The following is a 25,015-nucleotide window of genomic DNA, read 5'->3' on the forward strand; positions in this document are numbered from 1 at the left end:
TGCTTCCCAAAACCAGCACTCCCATTCGACTGAAATCAAGACAACCATTCGTGCCAGCCGCTCAACTTCTGATCAACGCAGCAGATGAACTTCATCTCTGCGGCTACTTGGGCGGGCTATAAATGGAATTCTGAAAGGAATTCAAGTACCACCGGACTCCATTCGTTCATCCCCGACGCCGACACATGGCCCATCGGCCTGACACTACAAAGACAAGCATGGGTGCGCTTCAACCGTCTTCGTACGGGCGTCGGGCTTTTCCGCTCAACCATGCGCCATTGGGGAATTGGCCTCTTCCTCCTCCTGTGAATGTGGTGCCGGGGAACAGACTGCAGACCACATTATCAATAACTGTACCATCTTCAAGCCACCTAACGGAGTGGAAGGTCTGCGTGTCATGGATGATGATACTAAATACTGGCTGCTCTCTAGTAGCCTTCCAGTGTAGTCCGGGAACATCTTGAGTCTGGGTTGGTAAAAGGATAGAGTAGACCCTCGGCCCCAGAGGCTTGCACGATGACGACGACGAAGCGCACGGTTAATAGGTCCACCGGCTTATTAAGCCCAATTTGGTCCATTCCGGAATTACTAAAGGTATAGGAGTGGTAGAAAATTGTCTCTCGCAGCCAAAATCGTCCGGTCCAGATGTGGCTTTAGTAAGTGGGGACGACCGTATTGGAATTGATATTAATTTACAAAGTGTTTTGCGCAAAATTAGATGCTTCCGAAACGTTTGGGTCGCGAAGACTTCGAACGATTGCTTTTTAGGTCGCACCAAAAAGTATTTGCGGACCCCTGCGTTAGCCTTACCAAGAATTTCTCCCTTTTTTCATTTCTAATCAATATTAATTCGTTATAATTTTTGTCATTGCAAAACTGTGAGTGATGATAGACTGCTGACTAACGTTTGCATTTCTAAGTTAAACATTGGTCGATTGACTGCTGTCTCAAAAGAATTAGCCTAATTTGAACATAGCCTTATTAAAAAACTAATTCATTTATATGATATTTTTTTAGTTAGGAAACCAAACCTTTGTGCAATGTCCTTTGAAGTTCAAAAAACATCGCACCAGTTCGTTGGGAAGTACAGTTTGAAAATCAGGGTAATACACAAATAAAGCACAACCAACCAATTTTTAAATTTCGTAATTTATCAATCATGCTGCAAACTCGGAAACTGTCACGGACCCCCTGAAATCGCTTCGCGGACCCCCGGTTGAGAACCACTGGTTTAAATGCTTAGATGTCATACGTAATGGCACGAATTTTTACCAACAACAACACTTTGACCAGACTTGAATGGAAATAAATGACAATAAATTGTTAAAACATTGGCTATTTCAAGTAAGTTTGCCTTCTATGGTGGAAACTCAGGTTCAATTGTCATGACGATCAGTCAATACTTATCTTTGGAAGTGATAGACATCTCCACCACAGGCTCAATCGGATAAGAGACGTAGGGATTTACGCCAGATAGTAGGCTTCAGGGATTTACGTCAACTTTCGATAAGTGTCAAAAGTGTCAGTAGATGCTTCATCTCCAGCATGTTTTTCATTCTCGGCTTGTATATGAGTCATAACCACTGCATGAAAGCTTCCCGGACCCGATAACTTATCATCTGCAGGAGGACATTGCTCCCGGAGGCTTTTGTTATTTTCTCCGTCTTCCTTGTCGGAAAGTATGTTGTTGGGTAGGCTAGACATCTGTTAAAAACATGGGTTTACTCAAATAACCAACGTCTTTCCGTTGCGCTATCACACCGCGACGAAAAGAAACGACAACAGATAGAAGCGTTTTGAAATAGCTATGCGCGTGTAAGGATTTCTTTCTGGGGTTTTCTTTGCCTACCGTTCCTCTTTTCCATAATAAGCTAACGCATCACGAGTGTTTCCCTCAAGATCATCAACATTTCTGATAAGGCACCAAAACCGATCAACATAATAACTGCTGCCTATTTGTTTTATTTTGTCTTGTTTTTTTACACATTGAAATTTTAAAAATTCTGCTTGCTCTTTTTTTCTCTTTGTTTTTCTAAATATTGACATTCTGTTGAGGTATTGCGACCGTGCCATATTTTAAACTGATAGCCCTGTTTCAGTACCAAGCACGTTAGGCTATAACGTTCGTGTTTTGTCGTTTACTCGTTTCTACCTTTTTCTAGAGCCTGCTGTATTTGGTATAGGCTATATTTTTTCGGTGTGGTAGTCAGAAATAAAAACAAACTGAATTAAAAACTAAACATCGCGTCTTTCCATATTTTTTGTTGCTTAAGTTGGACCCCATAGTATATGGTTTGAGCTTGTGCCAAACAAGAGGAAAAACCCAGCGTGCTTCATGTGATGCTGCAAAAGAATATTGAAACTACTAATTAGCTTACATTAAGAAGCACAGCAGTATTATCATCTTCAGCCACTTCTTCAATAAACTCATGTTTTGCATCTTTTTTGCCGATGTAAGTGATCCCTGAAAATCATAATAACAAGGTATTTTAATGACAAGCAGGAATGGTGCTTATTGGGAACTGGGTGGAATCCTAACCCTTGGGCTACTACTCTGTCAAGACAATATTAAAAATCGTAATTTTTTAGATCAAACTCGTCATTAGAAATCGGACGATAATTTTATTTGTGCAGGCCCACTGACGTGTGCAAAGAGGGAAAGGTATCAAACGCATTAACGATATGCGCAATTTAAGCTGCTGATGATGCTGGCATAAATAATGAAAATGGTAAACAACAGAAAAATATACACATAACAAATTCTATCCAATCACAAACTGTGCAGTCACGCCTACAAAATTTTACAAAGTGAAGAGAAATAAACGAAATGGCGGATGCTGTCAATCACTAAATACTTGCGCTTCTTCAGTGGCGGATCCAGGGAGGAGGGAGGCGACTGAGGCAATCGCCCGCCCTAAAAGACAGAAAAGGAGCTTTGTTCATGGTCTATTTGCAAGGTCGGATTAATGTACCCTGCGGATTATTGAGTTTTGTTGAAGTCGCCTCCCCTGAAGCTTCTTACTGGATCCGCCTTTGCGCTTCCTATAACTTCTAAAAGCTAAACTGTTGCCCAGTGCCATGGACTTCTAAATAGTAGCATCTGAACTGGAAACGCAGTGGGCAACAGTAGGCCAAACAGTTGGTACAACAGTTGGCCAACAGTGGGCCAACAGGGTTAGTTACTTGACTGTTGGCCCACTGTTGGCCAACTGTTGTACCAACTGTTTGGCCTACTGTTGCCTCCAGTCCAGATTCTACTACTTAGAAGTCCATGCCAGTGCCCACTCTTCTATCGAGACAAGGATTTGTCAGTTAAACTCACGGCTTATCAGAGGTGGATTTGCGACAGACACTTTGCTTTGTAGTGTTTTTGCTTGTCTGTTTAACTGGGTAGCAATTAGTTGGATTATTGTAGCAAACCAAGCTAATCCAGCTATCACCCAAATGAGAACAAAAATTGATGTTAACATTCCTCCTTGAGAACTTGGATCTAAAGCAAAATTAAAGAAGGGTTATTGAGCTACAAGAAACCATTAGGCCTACTTTACGCAATAACAAAATAACATTTAAATCTATTCTTCAATTTTAGAATATTCATCAGAGCACAACAAACGATTGGAATGGTAACCAACTAAACTATTTTAATAACCAACTATAATATTTTAAATAACCAACTATTTTAGAATATTTTTCAGTGAGAAACTTCCTTTTGTAGTCAAAACCCATAGAGAACATAGCAATATTTGAAGTCTTTCTGGCCGATAGGTTATGCCTTTTCTAGATTTTCTAGTTATAGGTACGGTAGGAATTCATTTAAACTAATCGGCCATCGGTCGAAACTGCAGCCAGGTTGTGATATCAGAAAACCAATCAATTTACAGGGGGACAAAAATATAAACATTTTACAAAGGGATCAAAATATTTCCCCGGACTACAGTATATAGCTACAATTCTACCATCCCTTTTTATCGAAGGTGAATTATCTCGTTGTTTGTCAGGTAGCCTACGTTTTACCTGGGACGTAGTCACCAAATCCAATTGTGGTTAAAGTAATTGTAACACAGTAGAGAGAGTTGATGAACGACCACCCTTCTTCATTGCCTATAAACGTGAGGAGAAGGCTTGGTAAGATGATGTATATCATAAGACCAACAAGCAATGTGATAAGTACACCGATCACCTTTGCTTTGGTAACCCAACCCATGAGGTGGGTGCTTGCCTGAAAGCAAACGTGTTCTTTTAAAACTGTTGGACTGTCAAGACCCGATAAAGCCTAAACAAGGCCATTTATGAAATTAATGTGATGTTGCAAAATATAGGCCATAACCTCAGCTCAAAGTATGGTGTAGGTGCCGTAAAACAACCAGCCGCAAAAGAGTTGGATATTGAATAGGGATTAGCGACAGTCTTTGATTGTAAAAGAAAATGAAGACTTGTATTTTTCTGACGAGCAAAAACTCTCACGAAAGGAATAATTGGCACGTAGAGTTATAGATCTTACAATAGTTTAATATTATAACTTGTTTTGCTTCGTTCTTTGCGCTTCAATCATACAATGCGCTTCCCAAGTAGTCTATGTTGTGCTTTGCATGAGACTGTGAAGTCAGACCAAAATAACAGACTCTGACTGTGCACTTTTTTAAAAGTTCTCTCCTACTTCACAGTTTTGTCAAGTGCTGTCAACAAAATGGCGATAATATGTTTGACAACATGGAGATACTGTAAGTTTTAAGACAATTTCTATGGTTAATTTGACTGTAAATTTTCACAATGGCCGCGAAAAAACTTTTTTATTAAACTCTATTTCAACTTCAATACTCTTAACAATCTCTATGTTTCTTTATCCACGAGATTTTGCACCTCTTCTTAATTTGTCTTAGAACCTTTATCCTTGGACTGACAAAGCCTTGATAAGTTATTCCTGGTAGTTTCGCATACTTGTGGACTCCACAATGTGGAGGCTTTTGACGCAGTGCCGTTTACCGAGATTGACAAAGTGAAGTTTCCGATTGTTGATGTGTTGTTGCCGTGGATTTATTCCATTTATTAGGTGCCGCTGAATGGAGAACAGTCCTGAAATGCGTTGCTCAAGAGCCGAACGAGCGGCGCTTGATCTTGAAGCTTCCTTGTTCACAAAGCCACTCGATAAACAACTAAGCTATCGGGTGGACAATTGATCAATTGTTTGATCAACATGAAGTCGAAATGCGAGTTCAGTATCTGTTTATCAATATTTTTCTTGTAAAATGTTTAAAATTTTGCGATGGAACGTTTTTTTATCAATTCTACAGTAATGTTCTAGCTTATGTTTGAGTGTGACACTACCATGGACTTCTAAATAGTAGCATCTGGACTGGACACTCAGTGGGCAACATGAGGCCAAACAGTTGGTACAACAGTTGGCCAACAGTGGGCCAACAGTGGGCCAACAGCCAAGTAACTAACCCTGTTGGCCCACTGTTGGCCAACTGTTGTACCAACTATTTGGCCTCATGTTGACCACTGAGTGTCCAGTCCAGATGCTACCATTTAGAAGTCCATGACACTACAGTGCATAGGGATTTACATTTTTTCAGTACGTAACACTCCTAGCGCCCTTGGAAATGTCCATGATGTTCAATAAGTAGCTACAGGCTACACCAGTGCTCTGAAAGTTTTGCTGACAGAAAGAAGTTTGTTTGCCTGAATAGGAAACTTTTACTGTTGCTCAAGCGGACATGAAATGAATCCAATTTACACATGAACGTTCAAGAGTATAAGACTTCTACTTAAAAAATCAGAGTTGTGGAATTTACTGCGATACTTTGGTCATAGATGACTGAAAAGTTTAATTTTAAGCATCAAACAAAAGCTGTCTTTTACACATCCTTTTACCATTTGTAGACGATAAAGCAATGCAAATCGAAAAAAATGGCATGGTATTTGGTCGGTCACTTGAAATAGAAGTAGCAGAGTCAAGCGTGATATGACAGCATCATTATCAATCAGTAATCTTGAAATACAGTAAACTGAATTCGGATGAATATTCTACAATTTCCTTGCAATTGCTTCAGTTTAAATATTAATGGCTTTGATTAGATTGAATCAAATACGTAATGAAAAGCTTTTGAATATAAATTGGTCGAAATCTGTAAAATTTTCATTACAATAGCCATAATAAGCGTGGTAATCTAGTAATAACCTACAATGTTTTTATTTATTCTTTTTAATATTACATTACTTAACAAAGAAAGGTAATTCACTGCTCACATTATCGGCTATCATACGTAGTCTACCTGTAAGCTATTCAACAATTGGGGTGCTATCTATACAAGGATTCAAACCACATAAATTATAGTCTACAACTCTACATTGCCTTGAAAATCAAGCTTTTTCGGAATGACCACCACAAATCGAAATAAAACACATTTTTGAATCTTTAGATGGATTTTGTTGGCACAAGCGTAAATTTTTGAACTTGTTAAACGCCTAGAGCTGAAACTTAAAAATTACTTTATATTTTCAAACATATTCAATAAACTTGTGAAATCAATTACAAAGCCTCAAAATTTTTTATTTTTAAACAATTTAATGGCTTGGTATAGAATTTAATTTTAGAGGATACAATTAGATCTAAGAAAACAATTTAAAATGTCACCTTTGAGGTATTTATAATTATGGAGCAAAGGTTTGAATATGTCTGACAAAGATTGTCAATTCTTAGATCACAAAAAGCAAGACGTGGCCACGTCCGGCTAAGACACCAGTATTCTAAACTCATTAAGTACTCAGCATCCAATTAGTAAAGTATTCTACTACACTTCGACTAGCCAATGAAAGATTCATGTGCTGAAACTAGAGCGGCATAGGGTTGACGTTCTTGAAAGTGCACAGAAAGATTGACTTCCATGCTTTCTGGTAAACATATTTATACATTATTTCTAAATCTAGTTCTTAAACCATCAGGCAAAAGCCTGGACACAATGTAGCCTATGTGACATGAAGATCGACAAAATCATGACGTCGAACTATCTGCCACGTCACTTTATGAAGGCAGAAAATCAAGTTAATTACAAGTTACAGCTGTACCTTTTCAATGTAGTAAGCCATAATTGATCCGATTTTGGCGGCAAGTATTCCAGTGACAGGTATAGACACCAATGCAAAGAGAATGGCAAAGACCTGTCCGCCTATTGTGATCGGTGTTACCAAGCCGTATCCTACAAGGGATAGATTGGAGTGATCACTACCAGCATTTTATAGTTTCTTTATCGTCCTTCTGCAGCAGTTAGTGATAAAACTATCATCCTCAATTAGCCTCACTGTTTTATACAAAGAAAGCACACAATCGTTATCATTTGCGTGACCTTAGGAATAGGCCGACCAGAATTTTACGATATAAACACAAGCCACTCTGTCATAGAACAGGTAAAGCCGTGACGCTAAGGGCAACATTTTGATTTTGAGCTGTAAAATCACTTAAGTTGATTTTTGCTGCAACTGATTAACACATAAGCTATATGATACAGAACCCAGGGATACACAGAACCGTGGATAGATCTCATTAATTCTCATTGTTGAAAAACAACATTAATTATTTCTTTGTTATTCGATGTTGAAATACCAGCATCTTACCTATGGTACTCGCAATAGTAAATGCAAGAATAAATCCATTGTTCAATGTCCATACTTTGGGATAAGTTATATTGTTTCCGCTGATTCTGATACTATCATTACTAGCAATTTCTTCCAAAGCCTAAATAAAATACAAATTCACAAGTTGAAACATCATCCCGTCAGTTAAATGTTGTTTTTCATTTGCAATTTACGTTATCATGAAATGGAAGATCAGGTATAAGGACTACAGATTTTTATTGATAAAATTTTATACGAAGCCTAAAAATCAGGAAAAATCCAACGAAAAAAAATCATTTTGTTGCATACAATGATATTTCCACAATTCATTGTTAGTAAGCAAAATCAACAACGACGAAAATGACAATGCATTCAAGCTTGCAATTGCTGCTGTGACGCAAATGCAAATCTAGAAAATTAATTATCTACGCAACGAAGATCGATCTAAAAAAATTCCAAAAATTTGAGTAAGTCTACTTAAAATCCTAAAAGTCGTAAAAGTCGCCAAATCTTGAATGTCCAAGTATCCCATTTAAAATTTTTTATTTTGCACACATGTAAGCTAAAGTAGACTGTTGCCTACCTCTAAAAAGTTGCAATTATCTCGTTTATAAGAGTGTTATCCAAGCTGTGAATTCCAGCAGAGAAGCTTACAGCAGGTTATAAACACGCCAAACGAAAATGTTTATTGGGTAAGCCTATAGCTTGTAGGATGACTGGGCCGGTTGCAAACCAATTTTTTCATACCCTTAAGCTTTTATCAAATATTATCAAGCACAAAAGCTTTAGCCTACTGCTTACCGAAAGGAACTCTTCAAGTTCATCATAAGTAAGACAAGAGCTATGATTATTAATAAATTGCTGCTTGAATGTTGGTAGCCAATGGGCCAGGCCTTCGTTAGGCTGCTTTTCAAGTAATGAAAAGATATATCCTCCAAACAGGTTGATGAGAATGTAAAGCACCAAAATCACAAGCACCTTTAAAATTCCTTTTAATGTTGGAGGATGGGGTTTCTTTTTTTTACAGCTACACGTAGAAGACAAACTCTTGACGGATGAGGGGTCGATATTTTCTGAAATAGCATCTTTAGATAAAGTCATTTCCGCTCTTAAAATAATCTTTATATAAGCTGCAAAACGGTAGGCTATGTCATCACTAGATCTAGGCATCTGTTCTAGAGAAAAAAACACACACACAGCCACAGAGAAGGAAGCTACATTGAACGTAAAGTGGTCAAAGTGCACCTTCTTTTATAGCAAACTCACAAGTACTAGGCCTATCACAACATTCTTGACCAGACAATTCGTGCTCGTCATCTGCTTTCTACAAATGACGTGCTGAGAATGTTGAGAGCTTTCTTTTGGTGTTGGTGTGAGATTAAAGTTGCGGAAGCTTTAAAGCAGTTGATACAAAATGGCACGATTAATAGCACGCTTTAAAATTTCGACAAGCAAAATAAAAGATGTCATATTTTAAAGAAAATTTTGGCAGTTGACTGGGTTAGCTCGCTATAGATTAGGCTAGAAATTACCACACTTTTAATTACGCTTTATAGATAGGCTAACAATTTTCAACTCTGACAATAGCTAATTTACTTTGAAAAAAATGAAGCGAAAAATATGGGCCTAACTATTTATGTTGAATTCATCTAATCTAATCTAAAGACTAAATTGTGATGTAATCGATGAATATTTAAAGCTTAAATCCAAACAACGTCCATAGGTTGGTATTGAACTCAATATAAATTCTCAAAGTGAAAATCAGGACTATGAACTTGGAATAATCATAGCCTACCTAGTTTATAGAACAATTTTTAAAGACAAACTTCTAGACTAGACCTGTCTTGACTAGCCTCGTCTAGACTAGCTGATCGACCAAATACTTTTCAGTCCCGACTATATAACTTAGTAACTTATATTACAGTGACGTTCGGTGGCTTAAACCGTTGGGAAAGCAACTTGGAAATATTCTGCAGCAAGGTAGTAGGCACGAAGGGCGTAACCGTCGGGCGAAGCCCGAAGGCGTGTTGCCGAAGGCAACACTTTCAGCGGGGGATCTGGGGGGCCTCCCCCAGAAATTTTTGAAAAACACTTTCAATTTGGTGCGCTCTGAGAGCATTTCCAAAACAAATCAAAAATAAAAATCTGTCAAATTGTGCTACGCCTATGTCGTGATCATACATCCATTTAATGTTTAGAAGTCATGAACAATCTTAATTTTAACGTTGCAGGACCAAAATCCAGTGTTAGACATGGAATAATAGTTGTCTAAATATTTAATTCGTCATGAATGTTCATTCTCAAATATTCAGTTAGGCCTACACTACAAAAACTAACACTTAGGCCTAAACATTACAACCTCAAGCAATTTTTACAAAAAGCTGGATAAGTTTGCCTCCTGTGTATAGAAGCTTAACGAACTAAATATTGCATCCGCACCTGAACGTTCATTGGCGAAGTAACGTTATATCAACGATGTAAAAAGGGCAAAGGCATGACTATGAAAGCTAGTAGGCTAAAGTACATAGCGAGAAGACATCAAAAAACAGCAACAATCTTTTCGCCTTTATGATACTGTACTGTGTACCGTGACGAGAGACCATTCTGTGCGTATGACCAGTTAGTCTAGCGATTGAACGCATTGACGTCACTGGGAAAGCAACTCTAACCATAACACATCTGATTGGCTAAGCAGCTGGTGACGTTTTGCAAAGCGAGTGAGGATTGGATAAAACGAAGGCGTTTTTTGACGTGGGGAAAGCGACTTTGCAAGTTGATTTCCCTGAAGCCTCAGTGTTTGTTTCTGACAGGAGCGTTTGCATTAATTGGCATTTATAGGCAAGACATGCGGTTTGGTAAGGACTTAGACTACCCACAAGCGTTACGAGTAATTCTAGTCACGAACACAATAATTTTCAAGTTAAAATAGACGTGATAAAAGTAATAAGAAGTTAAACCTAGAATTCAGTCATTATATTTTGCATAGTTTTCGCTCAGGTAAGCACTGCTTTCCTTGCTTTCCCTCACCGATCGTCACTGGTATATTAGGCTACACTAACAGCCCAGTCAGCAAGGGTTCGTGGGGCCCACGTGGGATTTCCATGGGCATTCGTGGGCTTGTGGGCTTAAGGTGAGTTTATCTGATGTTTCCGATTAGGCTCCAAGTGCGCGGCCTAGCCTACTTCATATTTTTTTCTTTACAACCGATTCCCGACATCTTTTATTGAATTTATCTTAATAATGTTATCATATCATGAAAATGTATCTAGGAACTTATTTTCATTTCTTGAAATAAACTTTCTGGGCTTTCTGTGGGCATGAAGTGGGCTACCCACCATGATGAAAAATTATAAAATATACGTTCGCACAGGTCCATTATGCTATATTAAAGTGCAATAATCATAAAAATTGAATATATACAACGATACAATGCGACGGCGGTTTACATTTTAATAATGGTTTCATGGTAGGCTGCCTACCCATTAGACGTAGGTGGGCTGCCCACTTGGGACATTTCTGCAAACCGTGGACACATAGGTACTGGGGCCCACGCAATACAATGTGAGTAACCCATATGCAGCCCAAGTGGGCCCCACGAACCTTTGCTGACTGGGAGCCTATGTAGGCTACAGTTGAAGCAGTGCTGGATTAATCATTAGGCAAAGTAGGCACGTGCCTACAGGCCAGTCAAAAATCCAGGCCACTTAAAAATCAGTAGAAATTTATTCATGTTTTCAAAATAATTATTTTCTAAACTAATAAGTATTTATCTTAATAGCTCTGTTTTTCCAGATGAATTAAAGGTTGCAAAAAATCGTAAGATTGACCTCCAAAAACTAGTTAAAGCGTTTTCAATCGCAAAAACGCGCAAAGTTGTTATTTAGTTAGGCATATGACTAAGTTTTTGCACGGTACCCTGTGTTATAATTGCAACAACAATCTTTGTGACAATGATTTGGCAACACCGATAATTCTAATTTTTTAGTTGGCAACCCTGATTTTCGGGCCACTTATAAAATGTGCCTACAGGCCAGCAGACCCTTAATCCGGCACTGGTGTTGAGGAGATTTAAAAAACTACTGATCTGTAATATCTTACAAGCTTGGGGTTGCCAACAACATAGGCGCCGGGTTTTGAAAATTGCCGGAGGGGCAAACTTTCTAGCCGACTGATTGCTTACATTCAAAATGCTGATGTTTGTTTGCGTCTATCTGCCATTGTATATCGCCAAGCTTTATAATGTAGGCTCAGGCCTCGAAAGTCCCGGCGGACATGTCCGCCGTCACAGCATGTGATGTCCGCGGGAAGTTGCATCTAGATCAGGGGTTCTTAACCTTTTTTGTCCCGTTTACCCCTTGCCGAATGAAAAAAGTAAAATTTACCCCCACCGTTTTGGTGGCCTCTTATGATGTCATCGTGTCCAGTCAACCATGCGAAGAAATGCAAAACATCCTTTTTTGTCTGGATTTACCTTGGCAAATATCAAAAACAAGCTGTTTATTTGCCGAAGACACGATTGTTCTTGACGGGGTCTTGTGAAAAATAATGTCTACTCAAATGTCCTAAATAACTATGATAAAAGCACACAAGAATGTTTAAGTTTTTTTCTTTTTATTAATAACTGACACGCAATTTCAATAGTCAATCAGTGAGACTTTTGTGCTTGCTTTCCACGAGCAATTTTGGAGATTCTTAAAACAGTCGTTGAAAGAGCTACTCGCATGTCGTCTTTGGGAACTAAGCGAGATCGATGTTTTGTTTTAAATTAATAGTCAACAATGAAGAGAACCCTGCTTCACACAGATAAGTAGTTGGAAAAGGTAAAATAACTTCAAATGCACGCTTAGTCAGCGCAGGCAACTCTTCGACTAATCCATAGTCCACACCAAAACTTGGAAAAGTCACCATTGCACGATAAGAATTTGGAACAAAGCGTTGTTGAACATTAAAAATCAATCAATTCATCTTTGCAAAGATCATCGTCAGCAATACTTTCTAACTTGGCTTCGAAGGGATAAGTTATCCAAAGAGCAGTAGGCTACTGTTAAAACTTTTACCTTCGAAGTAACCGTCAAAGTTCTCGTTTAAGGCGCCAAAGTGCTGGCATATTTCGACTTCCAGGTCAGAAATCTCGTTGCGACTTCTACTGACTTTCCAATCATCAAATGTTGGAAAATTTGCGCAAATTCATTTTTGAACTCTTCTACTCTACAGATCTAATTTTGTCTGAAAGCCCTGAATTTTATTTTTATCAGTAGGCTACATCTATAACGGTCACACTTTTTCTTTGCATTTGCATATTGAGCTGGTTCAAACTTGAAAAAATGTCTGTCAAGTAAGCCAATGCACCAATAAGTTTGTTGTCGCCAAAGTGCTTACTCAAGCTCAACGGGTATTTGCGTTCTCGAAGAAAACTCTTGATTTCACCATGTAGGCCTAGTTTGAAAACTCGACTCTAAACAAGACCCCTAGAGAGCCACCGAACTTCGGTGTGATAAAGGAGAACAGAGTGTTCTGATCCCATCTGATCACAAACCACTTTGAGTTGCTAGCAATTAGCAGAGTTGCAATCCACTTTGTGGTCGAAGTCCTAATTAGGTTGTGTACAGTAAAAATGTAGCAAACATACGGTGCTGAAATGAAACTGGTAGTCTACTTGCGTGGAGATAAAAGAAAAAGACGAAAACTTATATTAAGCATAAATTTGAATCAAAATCGAGTGCAACACTACCAGTTTTTTAATAACTGAAAAAAGAAAGTTTGCTTTAATTTATGATTCAGTAAATTTACCCCCTCGATAGGTGAAATTTACCCCCAGGGAGTAAATTTACCCCCGGTTAAGAACCCCTGATCTAGATCGATCATATTTGTCCGCCGAGAAACAACACAGGAACTAGCGATACAAATCGTCCTTGCATAGCACGAACAATTATTGCAATAATATGTTTTCCAGCGCATTCTAGCGCGCATCTAGAAAATGTGAATACTGTATCCCTTAGTTTCCATTCAAGGAGGAAAACTTTCGATTTTTACGTTGCTTCAAAGATTGATGACATTGAATCAGCGTAACAAAGGTGAATTCTTCGCTAAGAATCGATAAGAGTACAGGTACTTCTACACTAATTACGCGCAATTTAGTTCAAGTTTTTCGTCACAATATCTGGCTTTGATCTCCGAGTAATAATGATACGACAAGGTTGGTTACTAAATTAGATTATACGAGTACGCTATTACAGCAAGATGCAACAAATTTGTTAAGTTTTGGTATTACGGTAAGAAAGAAAAGACCCAAGGAAAATTCACTTTCACTCACATGACACGCAAAAATAAACTTAAAGAAAAAAGCCTGTGAAACTTTGCACAGCAAAAAATAGTAGCGTTATTGTAGAAATTTTCCGACTCCTGCGCAGAGTATTGTGACGCAATAAGCCACACGACCTCGTTCGGGGGAAGTTAATCAGTTATGTGACGTATTGACCAGCTACACAGCGCTTTGACTCTTCAAGCGCAAGTCGTTGGTCTGATGAAAGCCTTTCAGAGTGACTTTACTGATTTTTTAAAAAGCCTTCTAAAACCGTAGTTATAGTTCTGAAATGGCGAAGAATTATTATCAAGATAAAGTGATTAAGCATGACGATCGACGGCTAAAACTGGTGTGTCCGCCGTGAGACTTGATTTGTCCGCCGAGATAGCTGCTCAGACCGGACACGTTTGTCCGCCGTCAACAAAAACGAATTTCGAGGCCTGTAGGCTACTTCGAATTATATGCTAGTCACTTTGAACTTTAGCTCTTAATACGCGTAGATACTAAACTGAGCAAACAGCACCTCGTTATTGACACTCCAAAGAAAAAACAAAGCGGAAGAAATCAAGAAAAACGTTTTTCAATCATTGTTACAATGCTTCAACGGCACCATGCTGGCGTATATCAGCTACCGTACTTCTGTTTCTTTTGTTATCTTAGGAGCAGCGCTCTTGTTGCAACAAGTAGGTCTTTTAATTGAGATCGATCCGCAATGAAGGTCAAACTAATGCAAATTTGAACTTAGAAACATTTGCTTTAGGATTTTTTTAAAACAATTTGCGGTTGGGCAGCTACCCCGAGCTAAATTCACGGGGGGGCGCCGCCCCTCCGCCCCCCCCCCGGAGTCGTCGCCTATGGCCAACAATGCGTACGAGGCAATTTCTGCAAATTTAGCTTTGTTACCAATAACACCATCAAGTGACACTTTGCTGGCTGCTTTATTTTTGTAAACGAAATTCACCATCATAAAACCCGTCAGAACCAAAAGAATGATTTATATTTGCCTTCTGCAACGTCAAACTCTGGTAAGAAGATGCTATGTTTTAATGGAGTGAAACTATGGAATCAAATACCAAAAGAAATACAAGAAAAGTCTTATAATGCTTTTAAATTTAAATATAAATGTTTATTAAAGAATTTGTACTATGATCACTCCAGAAACATATCATCTGCTTATTTCTCTGCACAGTTTTATTTTTTATATGTTGCCCTGTGTTACTCCACTGTTAATGTAGCCTATTATGTAAAGTGCTGGTATTGTGCTATATGTGGTAATGTTTTTAATTTTGGGTCTTTTGTTTAAATGTTTGGGTGGCAGCTGACTTTGGTGACTTTTTGGTCTTTCGCTGCCATCCTTGTTGTGCGAATTATTTGTGTTTGTTGTGTTTTTGTATATTTTTGTTTTTTATTTAACGCCAACAAAACAAAAATAAACTTAACTGAACTGAAGCGCAACACCGTAGGGTTTAGCACTTTGTTAGTTTGACTCGCTGATACATAAAAATATATCAAACATTTTTAACTTCCATAATGGAAAAGATGGCATTTCCAGAAACTGTTCTAGTTGGACTGCTCTACATTTACGCAGTTATTGGCCATATGTTCGAGTTTGCTACAATTTATTTGAATAATTAAGGCAGTTTTATTGTTTGTATTATTGGAAGGGTATATGCTGGTAGAAGCATACGCTATGCCCCACCATTTGGGGCACCGCTCGCTTGTGGTGGAAGTGGCTGGTATAGCCAACAAAACCTGTGCCAATTTAGCCACCATTGGAAAGTAAGTTTGATTCACATTCAACAGTTGTAATGGACACTCGTTTGTTGGTATCCACTCGCGCTACTAAAAGCGTTACAATTAACTTTCAAAATCGCCTGCTGGCACTTTTTCTGAACAAGTTTTTTCTTTCCTTTTCTTTTCTAAAAATCCCCAGCCTGCAACAATTGTTTCATTCGTTTCCGTTTGTGGAACTTCGCTACATTCGTCCGATAGATGTCCTTCCACTTTGTGATGCAGTTCTAAAAGTGTTTTTTAGACACGTTGGGGAACTCTTTATCAAACAAAATTAGCTTAAATCGTAGAACGACAGCAGTGACAGCTTGATACAATTTTTCTGTGCTGATATTTCAGTTGACATGTCGATAAAACTGTTGACTACAATTTTGACAAAATTTTGACTACAATTAGGCCTAACTCCAAATTCAAGAGCATCTTTGTGAAACGACCTACTTCTAAGAACTTTCTTAATCTCCCGCTCTGCTTTCTGTAGACCTATTGTTGCCCCCCTTGCGGATGATGTTGGGTATAGTTGGCCTGTCCCTAATTTGGACACTCATACTTTCTGTCAACTGTTCGATTAGCTTGAGAATTTCCACGCACTGCTCTGCAATTGTCCATTCTGCACTACTTCGTGTGGGCAACTGGGCATGTCCTCACCTTCAGCACTCATTAAAATAATCGCGCGTTTTGGTTTTTGTAGAGACGCTTTTTGATGCAAATACGAGTTCCTACGAGTCGAAACGTGTTGGGAAACGAAACGAAACATTTAATGGCTCCATCCTGGTTTCACAATTCAAAATGTTTCTTCCCAATGATCTTAAAGTTTTTCCAAATTTCGCTAAGTTGGGTATAACATTCCTTATTTGGCAACACTAATGTAAAATGGAACCCGGGCTGAGGCGAATATAATAGGCTAAAGAGAAAAATAGAGCACCTTGTAAGCTTAGAGTTTCTCACTTTGTTAGTTGCCAATATTATCAAACCTTTAAAAAACATGTTGTGAATTCACTTTGAAATATGAAATTATAGCACTTTATAAATTTCCAAACTCTTGTAAATTCCGTTTCGTTTCGAACGTAGAACGAAACGAAATGGCTTGGACTTCAACGAAACGAAATATTTCGAAATTTCGAACAGCCCTAAAACGTATGTTCCTGGTATGTGATGAACTTAAGTTGTTCGAAAAAAGTGATTGTTTTGTTTTTATATCTTGCACAGGGATATCTTGTCGCTACAGGATGCGAAAGTCGAAATTTACCCGTCCATTGCCGTCCAACTGAAGGGCTAGCTATGCTGTCTACATCGTATTGCACATTGCACAATGCCGTGTTACTGCATGAGAATGTGTTTTGCACTGGCTGTTTTCACTTGATCGTTTCATTAAAGTGGTATTTGTTAGGTTTTTTTTACAAAAGTATTAATATTTCATAAGTTTATTGCCTATTCCATAATAAAGTTACATGAAGAACGGACAAAATAAGAAAAACAACGACTATTGCCGTATTGTGCATTGCTTTGGCTAGCATGTACACAAAACAAAAATAATGCACGTCAATATCATTGGACAATTAGATATTATATCTACAAACTGTAACCACAATCAAGTGATGACATAAATTCAAATATTCGCAGTCTTGCTTGCGTGAACTACCACCCGTAAGCTTGCAAACTTTCCAAGCCATCTTCGCGGGTTCCTCGCGCCTGGCAGCGTTCAAACGTTTCTTCTATGAAAATGTTCACCTTACCAAACCCACGCTCTGGTTTTGTTCGAGCTGTTAAGAATGCCGCAGGGACGTCATTCGGCTTGCAGGCCGATGAAGCTTGTCCTAGTATAGGCCACTATAACTTTGAATTGATTGTAAAAACTTCGTATTGTTTCGCCAAAAATAAACTAAAACGTTTGAACGCTCCCAGGCACAAGGAACCCCCGAAGATGGCTCGAGCAGTTCGCAAGCTTACGAGTGGTGGTTTACGCAAGACTGCGAATATTTGAATTTATGTCATTACTGGAGTAGCCTATATCAGTAACACATAAGATAGATGACGTCATTTAGTCAAATTTCATCATAACATTGCTTAATTTGGTTTGCGTGTATGCTATTCAATAAAACTAGTGCTAATTAGGCTACATTGAAACCATGCATGCGGCATAGCGGAACGGCGTTCCCTTTTTGCCCCATCAGCAACATTCCGTTTTGCCCCAAAGTGTGATTTTGGCTGCAGCACGTCCAGTTTAGTCCATTCCAAAAGCAAGTTATTGTTTCTCAAGTCTAAACGCTTAGCCCTTTCTTGTGATACAGTATCAACACAAAAAGCTTAGTTTACCTCATACCAGAGTCGATGCCTTTATTAATGATGGTTAGTGGAACAATTATATAGCCTAACCAATTGAATGACAATCGGATTCACGTAAAACGCTTACCGTATCTAATAAATTGTTCAAAATAAACTAAGGCTGTTTTTCTGAAACGGATGGCTGATATATTACAATAAACTACAACCCAACCCAGACAGAAAGATCAGTCATTTTTAAATTGATTCAAGATCAATGTAAAAATCACGGATTTAGCTGTCTAGGAAGTTAATATCACGAGATAAACTTTTTTGTATACGAGCTTGTTTGCTAGATCCAACTGCGTATACAGCTTTATATCGTCATCATATAGGCCTAATCGCTCTTACTTTCATAACTAACAATACTTCAACTTATCAAACGTTTTGTCTTTCCCTAAGGATACCATGAGAGCAATTGAGCCGCTGAGTATAATTCGACATTTGCGTGACAGCTAAAAAAAGCATCAGCACTTGCAACCTCTAGTCAACGGTCTGCTTAAACTTTTGTCATACGCCATGCACTAGAGTAAATCTGATTGACATAATAATATACTTTTTATGGGATCGTGTTGATTTTATGGCCATACTAGCCGCAAACCTGTTAATCTCACCGCCCGAACAACTTCTGGTACAAGTTTTAAAGTTAAACTTCATTCATATGGCTTAGCATAGCCTACAGGCTTCAACATGCTTTCCGCTTGTTGGCCATCTGCCATATCGTGTTCTGTAGACTGACTCGCAGACAAAATCATAATACTAGCAAAACAATCAAACGTTTAGCTTTGCAGGTTGAGCCGTTTTTTTTTATTTATTTATTTTTTTTGACTTTTCTAGGTGTTTAAAAGTAACTCATATATAACACACTGTCTCACAAGCGATAAAGATACAGGTCAAAAGTCGTTGAAAGGATAGGCTACTTTGCACACGGTGCCAATGAGATTCTCGGACTTCAAATCATGACACTTCTACGAAAAACGCACTCTAAATTATCCAAAAAATATGTTGTGGTTCCTTCATGTTCCGGGCTCCTAAAATTACCCCGAACCCGGATCTGAAAGTACCCTCTGGACCCCCTATCAACGCTACTGCCTACAGGTTTAGAACTAACAGCTATACACAGGACCTCCAAGAGCCCTGTCGGGCCCCTGTACAGATGTTATTGCCGGCCCTCCCACAGCGCGACATGTCGCGTGATATCCCACAAATCACAAGCAAAATTTGCGGTGCGCGTTAATCCACAAGGCCAGGGGTCACCAACCTTTTTTGCATGCGGGCCACTTTGGCACTAAGGAGAGCTGTGGCGGGCCGCACTAATAAAATGATAGGTAGGTTGACGCTTATGCTCGAAAAGAACGCATTTCGTACCCAGTATCCAGCGTTACATGTTGTTCATACTTATGTTCGAATACCGCAGCAACAAAATTAATCGAACAACGCTACTGCCAGGCCAAGCTCCTTTTACAACACTTTTGACTTTTTTTAACAATGCCTAATAAACGAGGCCACTTGTTTTGTGCACTTATAGCGAGGCGAACGGTTTCATCAGAATATTCATCGCCAAGCAAGAGTGGTGTTGTTACTTTACTTTGCAAAAGATATCTTGCCATTAACAGTTTCAGTGAACAAGGAAATGTTTGACACATCGCAATACAGGAAACAACAGTGACCTGCAAACATATCAGCGAAAAATAGGCTTCAATAACAGGGAAAAAGAAACCAGGTACCATGAAACAAACGCTTGTGGAAATCACCAAAAAATCGTAATTCTATCGTAATTCATAAACAGTCTTCCCTCTAAAAAAGCAATGAGTTGGTTTTTCATCCTTTTTGTGAGAGTCTATAAAACCGTCTTTATTTTATTATTGACAACTTTCACTTTCGATGCTTATCAGCATGGCAAGAATTGTTGATTAACAATATTTTGCAGTACTTAATTGCTTCGGCAGAACATATACTAAAATTGGAACGATACAGAGAAGATTAGCATGGACCGCGCAAGGATGACACGCAAAATCGTGAAACGTTCCATATTTCTTAAATAAAAATAAACGTTTTGCAGTACTAAGCTAAATATTTTCATAATACAATCAGAAAAAGTCTTTAAATTTATATATAATATCTTGCCAATTTATTATAAATTGAGTTGGCACACCGACCTATTTTGCCAACAAAAACTTGCATAAAGGGAACACTGCTCGTGAAACACAATAACGGTGAAACGCACACTAGTGTTTACATGACATTTGCAAACTTAAAATAAGCAACCCTATGCTCACAGACAATTTCGAAATTCGAAAACAGACGTTTTAATCAACCACTGGGACAGTGTGGCTGGACACCGCATTGGAATAACTTTAAGCAACCCCCACCTATAAGTATAATCTGATTGGTCGGTCGGTGGAATCGTATGCAAAGCGAAAATATGCTTTCCGGAAAGTATTTTTTGCCTTCGTGCTCATTAACTCCTCAAGAAAAGTATTTTTTGTTATACTTGTACGCTGATACCTTCCGCGGGCCGCAGCGATGCAGCGTGGCGGGCCGCATGCGGCCCGCGGGCCGCCATTTGGTGACCCCTGCACAAGGCCAATGCACAGTGCACACATGGTGTTCCGGACAATGTTTCTATTTTAAAACTAGATATTTAAAAAAAATAATACAAAGAATACATTACGTTTAACACTCCACTATTTCACAAAGAATGCCGTATTGCAGTGGTGTTTACAACTTTAAACTCACAGATACAACACACAAAGATAAAAATGGCATAACACTAAACAAGATTAATTAAGTTATATACAACTAAAATTGTGCCTGTTCAACAGGATTACACGTAATTGTCACTGCTTGCTTGTGTCATAAATTGACAAGGTGTCAGAAAAATGCATGGAATACCTTCAGTGTAATGACTACGGCCATTTTTATATGACCTTAAAAAATCAATAATATGACTTTATTTTTTGGAAAATATGACTTTATATGACTTTATGTGAAAATCGTTTATTTTTAAATGCGAACAACGTCACTCACGGAACTACAGAGTAAGACATACGCAACATAACAGTAATACACATCCATTTTTATTTTAAACCACTGTTGTAGTACAGTTTCATGTAGTGTGGAATGTTAGAGTCTTTGAAGTTACGATTTGGACGTAAAAATGACTTTAGTAAGGAAAATGAGCGCTCCACAGACGCTGATGTGGGTTGACACTTCTGCAGTTTTGCATAAAGCGCTGGTGAAATGTCTTGTCTTTGTAGCTCCATAATTTGTTTCACATCGTTTTTGTCCAATCGCTTCTTAATGTAATTTTTGAGCTCAAGCGAATCTTTTCCGAAATCAAGGGCATTTAGATCAGCATGGGCCTCTTTGATGGTGTACGTACAACTTTCCATTTTGAGTACCGGTATTAAGTTTGAAAGATTGTTGTAGTGCAGGCATATTTGTGTTAACTGACTAGTCAACTTTGGATTGTTGACTGAATTTTTGACGCTCTTTACAATAACTCCTTCACCTTCCCATGCATTGACTATTTCTTTCACTTGTGGAAGTCTCTCGGCATAATATTGAGCAGCATTCAACCAGCTACCCCAACGAGTAACTATGGGCTGTGGTGGTATGTCACATGAATCGAAATCGGCAGCTCTTCTTCTGTTCTTGGAGATACTTGCTTTCACTTTTGCAATCAAATTGTCTACTTCGGGGTAGGAGGCTTTTATTTTCAAAGCGCAATTGTGCAGTAGATGCGCAACACATGTTACATGCAGCAGTTTAGGATATAGGCCTACCTCTTTTAAGACTTTTTCAGCGCAGCACATGTAAGCTGCTGCGTCAGATATCAATAAATTCACTTGCTCTCTGTTAATTTTGAGTTCTTTCACCACATCGTCAAGTTCATGTATTATCTTCTGACTATTTGGCGATCTGTCTAGCACAGAGCATTTAACCAGAAAACAAGATTCAGGCTTGTCCAGTGTACCACAAAGCGTGTGCAGAAATTTTTTGCGTCTTAAATCTGTTTCATCCATCACAAAAAACAATTCTTTTTCACTCAATTTATCCAGCAGTTTTTGATTGTCTGCTTCACTCAATTCAAATACTTTTTGGCGACAGGCTGATTCAGAGGGTACAGTTTTTCCCAAATCTACAAACAACTTTCTAATTGATGGATGTTGTAGCCTACTTTTACCAATGGAATGTCACTTGATGCAAATGCCCGAACAAGTTGACTGGTAAAATCGTTTGGTTGCACCGGGTGAATGAATGCTTGTTGCAGAGCTGAGGAGCGGGTCGTTCTTGCTTCAATCCCTTTCTTATGCTTGAGTGTTGCAAGATGCTGTTCAACAAAAAAACGTTTCTCATGCTTCACAATGCAACTGCATACCTGACAGAACAGTTTCTCTGTAGGGGAGATTGTGAAGTCCTTAAATTCATTTACAATCGCTTTGACTTTCGCTGCATTTGATTCTTTCACTTTTGGCATGCTGAACCAGATATTCTCTCTATGTCAAAGTCTCTGTATATATTTAACTGTTATATTCTTTAGTTTGCTACTAGTTGTACTGTATTTGTATATAATTAGACCAAGGTTGAGCTTTTTTATCGTTGAGCGATTGGGTTTTGTGGCCGTGCTAACTACTAATATATAGCCTACTACACAAGGATGCCAGAGCTTGGTTTTTCCACCTAGATCTGGGTTTTTTTGACCACATCTGGGTTTTAAGTTTTTTTAATTCAAATTTAGGTAAATCTAGGTTTTTTTGTTTTTAACTTTGTACAGAGCTTGCACGGTATTAAGGCACTGGGATCCTCGATAAATGGTCCACACTGCAATACAAAAATGATAAGGTAATGTTTTTTTGCATTAGCTACTGCAGTCAGTCAGGTACAGGATGCTGAAGAAATGATCCAACTTTATGAAAATGTGGATGACTAAAAATTGGAGTAGTAGACTTACAACTATTTGTGTTACTGAACAATTGAACATTTATTTATTGTGAATTTGAGTTATTCTTTTCAACATTATGTTCAAATGAAAAAAGCTAGTTGTACACCAAACTGTAAGCACTTAGCAGGCATGATGATTCTCTTCAGCCGCAGTCTACAACTCACGCAGCAAAAAGTTTAGTTCAAAAGTCAAAACTAACCTCAATGGCTAGCCTATACACTTATACATCTAGTCAGTTTTAGAAATTTTGGTTAAACACACACTGAACCTTGCTAGCTAGACGCTTTACCATAAAGGCAATTTTGAACCAAAATCTTTGCTGTGGCCCATGTAGGCCTACCAAGCTCTTGTTTTTGTATATAGTTATATTCCAATTGGTTTTTTTTTTTTTCGGTCATTTATCGGTCATTGACCGATTTTTTAGCAAAATGTCCGAAAAAAAATATTGCCTATTCGGTCAAAATGTCCGAAAAAATATATAGTCAATTCGGTCAAAATGTCCGAAAATAAACAACGTTTCTCAGCGAAACTTAATGTTGTAGTTAGTCAGGAAGTGCAAATTTTGGTTTGTATCAGCTACTTGAAAGGAAATATTTTCATCAGAAAAAATGACCGAAATAAATAAAAAATGACCGAATTTTTTCAAGTCATTTCGGACAAATGACCGAAAAGTCTCAGCGAAAAAAAAAACCAGTTCCATATATATATATTAACTACCATACCAACATAAGCATCTATATTGTGTAATTATATATACATACGTGTTACTATTTGTAGCTTTCTGAGGCTTCTTTGTAATGATTTAAAATGGTGCTAAAAGCACTCGCAGGTTTTTTAACCGCTTTACTACATATTTTCTGGACCTGGTTTTTTTTTGCTTCATCTGGGTTTTTTTCAGCACACAATCTAAGTTTATTGGAAATTTGTCGCTGGCATCCCTGGTTAGCACTGCTTGTTTCACTGGGGAACTAATGATGTAAAACGAAAAAATCGTATACGGTATGTAATCATGCGAAATTTCATTTTCGGTTTGTTTTAAAAAAAGCGCAATAAACTAGTAATGATATGAACTTTATCATGTTCAAAACTTTTAGCTTGCAATAATGTAGGTTTCAAAACTCGACTGATCTGCTATCTGGTTTAATTAACCGCTTCCAGTTGCATGCTTGTTAGGTCCATAAACGAAGTCATCGAATATGACTAAACCGTCATAATAAAATAGACAGTGGAGGTCATCATCAGTTCATTTTATCACTTATCATATAGCAACAACGCCCAATAAGTTTATCACAACACGTACGCAGGCGAGGAGCCTTATTACTTCCATTCTTTCAAACTTACGATGCGGACAGCAAATGCGTCACGTGCCTTTGGCTGTCACGTTGGAATGATTGTGGCTGACAAGCTTCCCAACAAGTATTATACCTATGACAAATATATTATAATGCCTAAAGCAGTGGTTCCCAACCTTTTTATCCGTTGGACCCTTTTAGTCGATATTCAAATCTCAATTCCGCCCTATAAATTTAGTTTGTTAAAAACTCGTTTACATTAATATTTTAATCTAATTCTTGGAAAATAAGATAAACTTTCAGTAGGCTAGTAATTAGCTTTTTAGCCTGTACGCCTAATATTCCTTTTCGTACTAAAATGATTTAATTAATGAAGAACGGTGCTGAAACGTATTTTACTCAAAGAATACACTCAAAATATAAGAGTCAATGCATTTAACAGTCTGTGTGATTTTTAGTTTCGACAACACATGAATGTTGTGGAAAAGTATTGGAAAGAGCACAACGAATATCATTCTTCACGTCTAATCTGTTTCTCTGTTTTGTTTTCATTTCTAAGAGCTGAAAAACCTGATTCGCATAGATAATAATAATATTTATTTGCATCAGACAAAGCTGTCCATATCCAAAACACAACAACAACGAAATAACAACGAAAAACAGCGAAATAATACACAAACTGCAAATGCACAAAATCTCACTAAATAGGCGATCTACTGTTACAAGTTTACAGACAATGGTACAGTG

At 38.1% G+C, this 25,015-nt stretch overlaps 1 protein-coding gene and 1 non-coding gene across 2 annotated transcripts; one reads left to right on the forward strand and one right to left on the reverse strand.

The window, feature by feature from the left end:
* Window positions 1–1,047: 1,047 nt before the first annotated feature.
* On the reverse strand, window positions 1,048–8,715 carry LOC145765440 (potassium channel, subfamily K, member 16-like). The gene is made up of 7 exons (XM_082577260.1): window positions 8,416–8,715; window positions 7,615–7,735; window positions 7,069–7,199; window positions 4,015–4,219; window positions 3,323–3,490; window positions 2,379–2,464; window positions 1,048–1,704 (listed from the first exon to the last, which is right to left on the reverse strand). Exons 1-7 carry the CDS (start codon window positions 8,713–8,715, stop codon window positions 1,492–1,494), a joined length of 1,224 nt encoding a protein of 407 aa, XP_082433386.1. The 3' UTR covers window positions 1,048–1,491.
* An 11,242-nt stretch (window positions 8,716–19,957) lies between these two features.
* Window positions 19,958–20,066, forward strand: LOC145765804 (U6 spliceosomal RNA). The gene has a single exon (XR_014288670.1). It is a non-coding gene; the product is annotated as a U6 spliceosomal RNA (small nuclear RNA).
* The last annotated feature ends 4,949 nt before the right edge of the window (window positions 20,067–25,015 follow it).

This window comes from Aplidium turbinatum, chromosome 2, assembly GCF_918807975.1.
Source record: "Aplidium turbinatum chromosome 2, kaAplTurb1.1, whole genome shotgun sequence".
Lineage (NCBI taxonomy): Eukaryota > Metazoa > Chordata > Ascidiacea > Aplousobranchia > Polyclinidae > Aplidium > Aplidium turbinatum.